The following is an 8677-nucleotide window of genomic DNA, read 5'->3' as shown; positions in this document are numbered from 1 at the left end:
GAGATCTGTGGGCATCTGCAAGGACAGCTGCTATCATCATGTAGATCAATTCCGAATGGCAGTTGGAAACTGACTTTGCCATGGAAACAGGCAGACGGGGTCTTGATCACACGCGATAAAACTTCGCGTATCTTTTGTCTGGGGTGTTTGTTGGTCGATACATTCCAACAATTCCAAACTAATGGAGAAGAGCCTAGGCGCGAATGTGTCCTTGCAAAGGGCGCGACACGGGTGGACCATGACCAGTCGAAATGGTTCAGCGGGCACATGAATGCTTTCATGAACAGATTGGGACCAGCCGGGCAAGGGAGCGGTGACGTGGAACTCGAAAGAGTGCACACTTAAGTTCAGACAGCAAAATCAAGCGAAGCATCCTTGGTCAAACAACCAAGGGCCTTTACGAGAGGGTGCTGAGAACAGGAAGTGAGCGGGGAAGGACAAAAAAAATGAAACAAACCAAAGAGGGAAACAAGAATGTGAACAAAATGAAGAGCCCAAAGGATGCGAGCATGGCTTTGGGTGGGAAACCGCTTAGTCAAAAGTGTAGGCCTCTTGCTTCTTCGGCTTTCCACAGAGCTCATCCTTGCATTGGCGCGTCAACATCTAACGACCAAGCCACAATTATGGAAGAATGGGGCAATGAATGTCATGGACAAGTTGGCAAGCAAGATTGCAGGGCTCGGCAAATCTGGCAGACGAGGGGATGTAGGACAAGAAATATATCCCTACCAGGCCTGCAATCGCGGCAGAGGCCATCAGCATCCAAAAGACGTCGTCCCAGCTCTGCCATGCAGTCCGTCAGTGCGACGCGAAGAGTGAGGAAGTGAACAAACAACAATCAATAGCAACAGTAGCAGCAGTCACAACAACAATAAATCAGGACGAAATAGGCAACGCAGTGACAGAACCTCAAGGAAGGGTAAGCACAGCAAAAAGACATCATACCTTGATGGAACCAGCAAGATAAGGGCCAATGGCCGCACCTGAGGCAAAGATCGGTTCACACAGCAAGTGATAAATACTGATGCAATCACCAGCCCTAGAGTTTGCATACCAACACACTGACCGATGGAGCCGGTGCCATCAATAATTGCCGTGACCGTGGCCAGAGCCTTTGGATTACCGCGCAGAGTTTCATGGGTGCCCTACATTGATACAGTCACGAGATTATGTGCCGAGGAACTTGCTGTGCCAAATTGCAGGAAAAATTAGGTCTGGCCAAATGACTGGCAGGTTTCTCGTACCAAGTCAGCAGAGACGGCAGTGGTGATCAGAGCGTATGGAGCGTTCACGATGGCACCCGTGATCAGAAGGAGAAAGATGTTGATGCTCGTCGAGTCTTTGGAATAGGTGTGATAAATGAAGAGCTACGGCCAAGCATCAGTCATGCACGTTGAGACAGGGGGCTTGAAGGTAGGGGTGTTGATGAGCCGTGTATGAAGGACGAGCAAGCATGTTGGGGGCTGAGCGAACCATTGGTACAGCGATGTAAAGAAAAAAGGCGTTGATAAGAGCGGGCTTGCGAAGGCGATCGCTCAAGAAGCCGGCCAGGATACCGCCTATGAGGGTCAGCCAGGACAGGGGGCGCATGAGGGACGAGTGAAAGCAAGAAGCGAATGAGGTTCAAAAGGGTAAAGGGGCGGGGGGACCTAAGCCACTCTACGACACGTACCGGCAATGCCTCCAACATCAAAGAGAGTGGAGAGATTGGCACTTTCGGAATCACTGAGCGTGTGGCCGCCAATTTCTGCGAGCAGAGGAGGTGGGGTGTTACATGACGCGAGCTAGCAGCATGTTGCTCAAACAGGGCACATGACATTGCAGCAACAACTGACTCGTGTGCTGCACGTAGTATGGCAGCCAGTACATGAAGGTATACGCCACCAGCTTGCAGAAAAAGAGGCAGAGGGAAAACGAGATGACGCCCTGTGTGATGGGTCGTGCGAGGAAGAAGGATGATTAGCCGGGCCGAGTCGGTTCACAAAACATCGCGGGATCACCTCGCCAAGAGCAAGGGCCGCTTGCGCGGGCATGGTGGTGTTTCGGGTCAGGTCAGGTCACGTACGGGAATGAAAAGGGCCTTCCAGAAGGATACGGCTTGGTGCTGGACCGGCACGTCACCAGCCACGTTGAGAAGAGTGGTCTTTTCCGTATCCTCCTAACAATGAGTGACGCCGGGCCATTATACAGAGCGTGAGACGTTGCAAAAGGCGCGCGGGTCATGGGCTGAGCAGAGTGCCTTTTCCTGACCTCGGCGGAGACGGGATCGGGAAGATCCAGGTCTTGAGGGACTGTGAAGGCGCCCGGTGGTGAGGCGAGCGTGGGAACAGCAGATTGATGGGAACAGCAGATTGATACCGGGGTTGGCGGGGCGAGACTGGACGTACAAACGATGAGGAAAAAGTACATGATGATACCCAAGCCGGCGATGATGATGCCGGGTACAATGAAAGCCCAACCCCAACCCCAGCCAAGAACGGCCGCAGGAATCAAGGCACCTGGGTCCAGCAAAGAGCGCGAGCACGGTTGGTGGGGCAAGTGACAGGGTTATGGCATGAGCACAGGATCTGGTCGATGGTCTTCGGCTGGAGCTGAATGGCTGTCAGCTGGGGAAAAACGCACCCAAAATGTTGCCCACAGAGGTGTGGCTGTTCCAGATGCCCATGACGAGACCGCGCCTGACAACAAACAGGATCAAATCAATGCCAATGGATATTAGTGTATACTGGTCCTAACCCAGCACCTCTCTCGCTCGGTGAGCCGTGATGCTTACTTTCCCCGAGGAAACCATTTGCCCACGACGGAGACCACAGAGGGCCAGCCAGTTGCCTATGGCAGGGAGGTAAGGATGGCAGGCCGCTGTGAGGCAGACGCACGAGGGCAGACGTGCAAGTGTGCGAAACGGATCACGGGGTAGGCGCGGCGAGAGTACCTGGTAGAGGCCGGTGACGGCCTGCACAAAGAGGAAATACCAGAGATCATGAATCTCCCAGAAATTAGCGAGGCCCATCACGCCCATCAGGATACCAATGGCTAGCGGCGGAAAAAAAAAAAAAAAAGAGCAAGCGCACGCAAGGGACGGGTCAGTGCGTCGAGATGTACTTCTTTCGCAACGGCGGACAAGGAAATTGATGGCGCAGGTGGCAAAAGGGACAAGAGCAGAGACAGACAGGCTCTTACTAATCATGCTGCCGCTCAGGAAAATGCGCAGGTTGGAGCGATCGGCCACAGAGCCGCTGAAGAACATGCCGACGGCGTAGGCAAAGAGAAAGGTGGTATCCAGGAGGCCCAGAAGGGCCTTGCCCTCATTGCGGGCGCCGTCAGCATCAGGCTCACCCTTGTCTGTGAGGATGGGGTCGATGCCAAACCAAAGCCACGTGAGAGGGCGGGCTAGAGCCCTGCGTGGTGCGAAGTATTGCTAAGCGCCGGCTTACTGAAGGGGTACCAGCCCGAGTTGATGTTGTCCCAGTCATCATCCACCTGGTACGGCCGAGCCCAAAATTACCGTCCAGCCAGGGGCACGGGAAGGGTGGGGGTTGAGGACACCACTTGGAAGCAGGAGATGAGAGAACGAGGCTGGTAGCTGAGCACATCACGCCTACCTTGGGATTGAGGGTGCTTTTCACAACGCTGGTGACCTTGCGGGTGAGATGGTAGCTCATGTAGGTCAAAAAGGTGAGCAGCAAGACCATCAACTACATGGGTGGCGCGTGGGACCAAGAGCCGGTGATCAATGACCGGAACCATGCGAAGGAGCCCAGCAGCAAGAGCGCCCTGGCAAGGGAAAATGGCCGACGGTCGAGGGAGCGCTCGTGAGCCGAGTCGAGCCGGACCTGGTATTTTCGCAAGCGAGTGGTCGGCTGGGATTTGGTGCCGCAGGCCTCGATGGCCTTGATGCCCAATGGCACGTCGGCGCCGGAGTGAATCATGGCACCAGGTTGATGCTCAAAAGGAAACGACCAGACGCTGCCAAGGGTGCAATCGGCTGCCCTTCCTATGCACATGCCATCACATGGGCGGAGCGACCTATGTGAGCCATGATGTTGATGATGGAAGGACAAGAGGGGACTCTCCACACAGCGCACAAGGCAGCCCATAGCCCAGAGCATACAGCGCGCAGCGCGACGACAAGGAAGACCCATGGCAAGCACAAGCACAGGCGCAGGCGCAGGCGCAGGGCGAAGGGACGCCTCCCCGGGGCAGCGCGCGCGCACGTTGGTCTGCTCAGATCGCACACACACACACACTTTCTCTCTCTTTAGAGAAAATAGGGGAGAGGGCTGATGGGTAGAGGGCTGGGTTGAGAGATGCGGTGATTGGTGAGTGGAACTGGAGAAGAAACAAAGGGAGGTGTAAAGGGTGAGCAGAGAGAGCGCGCGGTGGAGGCAGGGTTCAGAGGTGGAGCTCGGGGCACATGTAAGGAGCTATGACATGTAAACCGCTGACAAATTCGACAAATTATCACTTGGTAGCAGATGGACAAGATCTTGTGTTTTAGATTGGAGGAGACTGGCAACGTTGGCGGAGACCGGGGAGTTCCCAGTCTCCCACAAGACTGGCGTCTGGTCTCCGATCAGACTCAGATCTGCATCCGGTCGTTCAGGTGTGGTCTTTGCAAGGGCAATTCCATTTGGGTGTAGCAGACAGGTGTGGTGACGCATCAAGGACGCTGGGGCAGAACACAGCAGTCCCACAATACCCACAACCACTCGTAACCACTCAACACACATTCTGCGTCAAGCCACCGGTCTTCCATAGGTAGAGTCACCGCTCCCCCATACCCCATAGGTAGCAGTACGATCGTTCGGAAATCCAACACCATTTGTTACATCAATCATATCGTGTGGTGTGTGAGGGACGCTTGATGACGTGACTTCGTCCAAACCCCTTACCACACCCCCACACTCCTACAACGTTGCATTGACCATACCCCAGATGCCCTTCCTACATGCCATCTAACCCGTTTTACCTCTAGCCTCTGCCCAACCCCCCTCATCCGACCCCTCTCTCTGAACCCCCCTTAAAACCAACCACCACCCCACACCCCAGCACCACCCCCTCACCCCCACCTCTACCCCTTCACCCCCCTTCACCCCCCTCCCCTGCTACGCACCCACTCGACCCATACCCTAACCCCGCCATCATCATCCTTCAACCCGACCCGACCCGACACGACAACTGGCTTTCGGCTGGCGGCTGGCTTCTGCTGCTGACGGCTGCTGCTGGCGACCTGTTGGTCCCGTGCCGGCCGGTGCGGTCATATCCTTTCCGCTCTGAAGCTACAGCTTGTTGGTCCGCTGTCCCTTGTTGCCCGTCCGCCAACCAGTGCCAGAGAGCCCTTTTTTTTTTCTTTCTCTCTCTCTCTCTTTTTCTGCTTCCAGTCACTTTGTTATCATTGTCTGTCTGTCTGTCTGTCTGTCTCCCTCGGAGATTCCAGCGGGCAGAGGATACCGTTGTCGGCAGTCATCTGCCATCATTCATCTGCTGCTGGGCTCGAGCGAGCAGGTGGCGGCGGTGTGTCCGGTTGCAGGTCGTTGTACGTGCGCATGGCCGACCATAAATTAGAACCCGGGGTTTGCTAGACGCGTCCACGCGCACTTTTTGATTTTGAACCCCGACGACGTCGGTCGCACTCCATGGCGGCTCGCTCCGAGATGGCGCTTGCGGCCCCGGCCGAGTTGAACCCGCGCTCTGACGGGGATGGCAATCTTGATTTCACCAATAAAAGCCATGACGAGGATCATATGCCATGCCCCACGCGCCGCTCATGCGACGCTGCGCATCACCATCAAAGCTCGCCCTCAGCCACGACCGGCCGCCGATCACGGCATCAGCGCCAGCGGCATGCTCCAATCAGCCACCGCTCCTCCCGGGCCTTTCAGTGTGAGCTGATGAACAGTCGCGATGCCTCCCCTGCCGCTCAGGAGGTCCTTGATGCGCTCAACCACGTTGCGACCACTGCTGCGCCCATCCCCACCCCCGCCTCGGCCCCCGCTTCCCCCTGTTCCCAAGCTCCTTGGCGAAGCCGCATGCACGATTCCGGTTGTGACCTCTCCTTTGAGCAGGAGGACAAGGACCCTGTCGAATCCCTGCGAGCCCCACCTCGCCTCAGCCTGCATCTGGACAACATGGAGGCTCCCCCTCCGGGCAGCCATCGCCGGACCAAATCCGAGCACCACCCCCTGGCCAAAGCTTCGCCATCCTCCTTTCTTGTTCAATGATGAAACGCTCTCGATACGCTTGCTCGTCCAGCCAGCCTCAACCCCCTTCCTCTTCCTCTTTCCCTCTTCAAGTCATTGCCGGTCAACGATGCTCCTTCCCAACCCCCTTCCCCCTTTTTTATGAACGACCCTATTGATCACTTTCAGAGACTCACCTGTTGGTGCTGATGATGGCTGCTTGGCGGCCCTGCCCAGTCCACAACCGACTTTTGCTTGCTTGTTGGTTTGTTGTTGTTCTTCTTCTTCTTGGTTTTTGGTTTTTAAATTTCTCTTCGCGTGACCCCTGATAATAGTCCTGTACCGGCAGCTTCCTGCCCTGTCCCTCCCTAACCGGGGGTTGTTGTCGTTGTTGTTTTTGGTTTTGTTCTTAGCCCCCCTTTTGTTGCCGTTTCGTGCGTCGTCACAGCGGCCTTTTGATAGCTTCTCTTTGTCTTTTACCCAGCCTGTTCCTTTTGTCTTCCTTGATTGATGATTGATGCCTAACAATATTCCTGCTGGTTCCTGTGATTGAGTGATTGATTGATTGATTGATTGAGGCCAGTCTACATCAAAAAGCCGAGGCGAGCACACTCAAATGTCTGCGCGCGTACCCCCGACCGACCACAGGTCTCGACGGTGACTGTGCCAAGTTTGCCAGAACCGATCCAGATGGGTGCTCAGCTGCGCGACATGAATTCCTCCTTCGCTCTTCTAAGTTTTACGTTTTGCACTTTTGGTCCGTGACGGACCACAACAAATTGACGTGGAATATACTCGAGACTCAAGCATTAATGTGTCGGTGAATACAACGCCGTTTATGCAGACACGGTCTCCTCTGCGTTGCTCTCTGCATTGTCCTCGTCACTGAGCGCAGAAGCGGCCTCAGCCTCACCCTTGCCCTCGTCCTCGCCACCGCTCTCGATCGAGGGCTCTGAGCTCACCGAACGCTTGCTCTTCCTCTTTTTCTTCTTCTCCTTGGGAGGTTGATAATCCTCGAGGCAGTAGAGGGGCGTCCAGCTTTCCCAAAAGCCCAGATCTTCATCATTCAGCCTGCAAAATCCAGCAAAACAATAGGGTGTTGCAAAAAAAGCCAAATGAGCGCCAAGCCCGCCCTGGCTCTGAGAAGGAATGGCCAGTCAGTGACCCTCGCCCGCACCTGGGAAAGAGCCAAAAGTCCTTGGTCTTGCCGGAGAGGTGAAACACGAGCATGTTCAGGGTAAACCGCACTATCAGGGAACAACATGTCACATGAACATGACATGGCATGAGTTGCTGAGGCAGACGAGTCCATCCATGGCTCTTCGATGCATGCGCAGACGTACCGAGTTCGAGACTAATGAGCAGGCCCAGGAGGCCAATGCCACCCCAGCTGACATATTGTGTACCCTCGCGAGCCCAGTTGGGCCACACGGGCATGGTCACAAAGGCGACGCCCGCCAAAACTGCACACCAGGCAGCAGAAATCAAGGAGCAGGTCAGCAAGGCCGAGGAGACAAGAGTTGATGAGAACATCTCCCACCAAGGATCAAAGGACAAAAACGTGCACGCGGTACACATACGAATGCCGCCCAGAATCAGCCAGGTCGAGAGGGGGGTAATGGAATACACCCAGAAGTACGGCACCATCTCATCTTGAAACTTGAACTGGACACTCGGGTGGTTGTCAATCTGTAAAAACTGCTTCTTCTGCGAGGGGTGCCCAAATTGCCACAAGAGGACAAGAAGAGCACGCGCACACCACGGAACCAACAACGTCAACAGGTCAGCCACGTACGAGCGGAATGCCACACCATGAGAGGCTGCCTGTGCCGTGCCGGATGCACGAGAGAGCGCGAGAGAGAGCGAGAGAAAGCGAGAAAGAGAGAGAGCGCGCGTGCGCAGGGCATGTCGTTTCATACAGACCTTGAGGTCGTTCTTTGCATTGGGGTCATCAACCAAGATAAAGCGCCCGCGCTTGATGTAGTCTACTTTGAGCAACCTGTTGGCAGACCATGAGGCAGGAACAAGCAAAGCGCTGTTTCTTGTAAATATGCACAGATAGGTATGAATTAACGTACAAGTGAGCGTAGTAAGACGCTCGGTTGCGATCTTCCACCAAGTCGCCGCAGTGCTCGAGCATGTTGTCCACCAATCGCCGTCCTAGAGAGAGCATACCGCAGCGCGCAACGCATCAGCAGGCACGGCCGCCCAGCGGTCCCGCACATGCACCAGTGGGCGGATGGCCCGGTCACGTCACGCGCACACATTGACGCACCGGAAAACACATCCACCTTGCCGGTACGCGGAATAGTCTTGACATGCGTCGGCATCTTATTTCTCAATCGCTTGCCCAACGCCTTGACCACCTTGCGATCCGACTCGTCCAATGCCGCCATGGCGGCGGCCGCTGGACCAGCTGGTGCCATGCTGCTCCTTTCCTCGAAAAAAAAAAAAAAAAGAGAGAGAGAGAGAGAGAGAGAGAGAGAGAGAGAGAGAGA

At 55.3% G+C, this 8677-nt stretch overlaps 3 protein-coding genes across 3 annotated transcripts; 1 reads left to right on the top strand and 2 right to left on the bottom strand.

Moving 5' to 3' along the window:
• Positions 1–257: 257 nt before the first annotated feature.
• MONBRDRAFT_17222 (uncharacterized protein) lies at positions 258–4275 on the bottom strand. The gene is made up of 18 exons (XM_001742260.1): positions 4215–4275; positions 3834–3994; positions 3603–3695; positions 3435–3480; positions 3181–3342; positions 2933–3033; positions 2774–2829; positions 2623–2678; positions 2329–2498; positions 2066–2158; positions 1836–1926; positions 1673–1747; positions 1474–1559; positions 1245–1367; positions 1067–1145; positions 946–983; positions 730–783; positions 258–603 (listed from the first exon to the last, which is right to left on the bottom strand). The coding sequence occupies exons 2-18, from the start codon at positions 3927–3929 to the stop codon at positions 532–534; spliced, it is 1491 nt and encodes a 496-aa protein (XP_001742312.1). The 5' UTR covers positions 3930–3994; positions 4215–4275; the 3' UTR covers positions 258–531.
• A 1361-nt stretch (positions 4276–5636) lies between these two features.
• Positions 5637–6221, top strand: MONBRDRAFT_5198 (uncharacterized protein; the record flags this gene model as incomplete). The annotated part of the gene is made up of 1 exon (XM_001742711.1): positions 5637–6221. One exon carries the CDS (start codon positions 5637–5639, stop codon positions 6219–6221), a length of 585 nt encoding a protein of 194 aa, XP_001742763.1.
• A 794-nt stretch (positions 6222–7015) lies between these two features.
• MONBRDRAFT_5197 (uncharacterized protein) lies at positions 7016–8575 on the bottom strand (the record flags this gene model as incomplete). The annotated part of the gene is made up of 7 exons (XM_001742259.1): positions 7016–7250; positions 7357–7426; positions 7523–7642; positions 7760–7886; positions 8103–8178; positions 8258–8339; positions 8455–8575. 7 exons carry the CDS (start codon positions 8573–8575, stop codon positions 7016–7018), a joined length of 831 nt encoding a protein of 276 aa, XP_001742311.1.
• Positions 8576–8677: the final 102 nt, after the last annotated feature.

The sequence above is a fragment of the Monosiga brevicollis genome, genomic scaffold, assembly GCF_000002865.3.
Source record: "Monosiga brevicollis MX1 MONBRscaffold_2 genomic scaffold, whole genome shotgun sequence".
Taxonomy (NCBI): Eukaryota; class Choanoflagellata; order Craspedida; family Salpingoecidae; genus Monosiga; species Monosiga brevicollis.
This window is presented reverse-complemented; position numbering and strand designations above follow the sequence as displayed.

Bases quoted from the DNA above. Each gene is read 5' to 3' on its own strand.
- MONBRDRAFT_17222 (XM_001742260.1), bottom strand. From the start codon at position 3,929: ATGATTCACTCCGGCGCCGACGTGCCATTGGGCATCAAGGCCATCGAG. The intron at 1,368-1,473 runs GTTCGCTCAGCC...GCTTGGCCGTAG, and splicing joins TTTACATCGCTGTACCAATG to CTCTTCATTTATCACACCTA. The intron at 604-729 runs GTAGGGATATAT...CTTGGTCGTTAG, and splicing joins CTGCCGCGATTGCAGGCCTG to ATGTTGACGCGCCAATGCAA.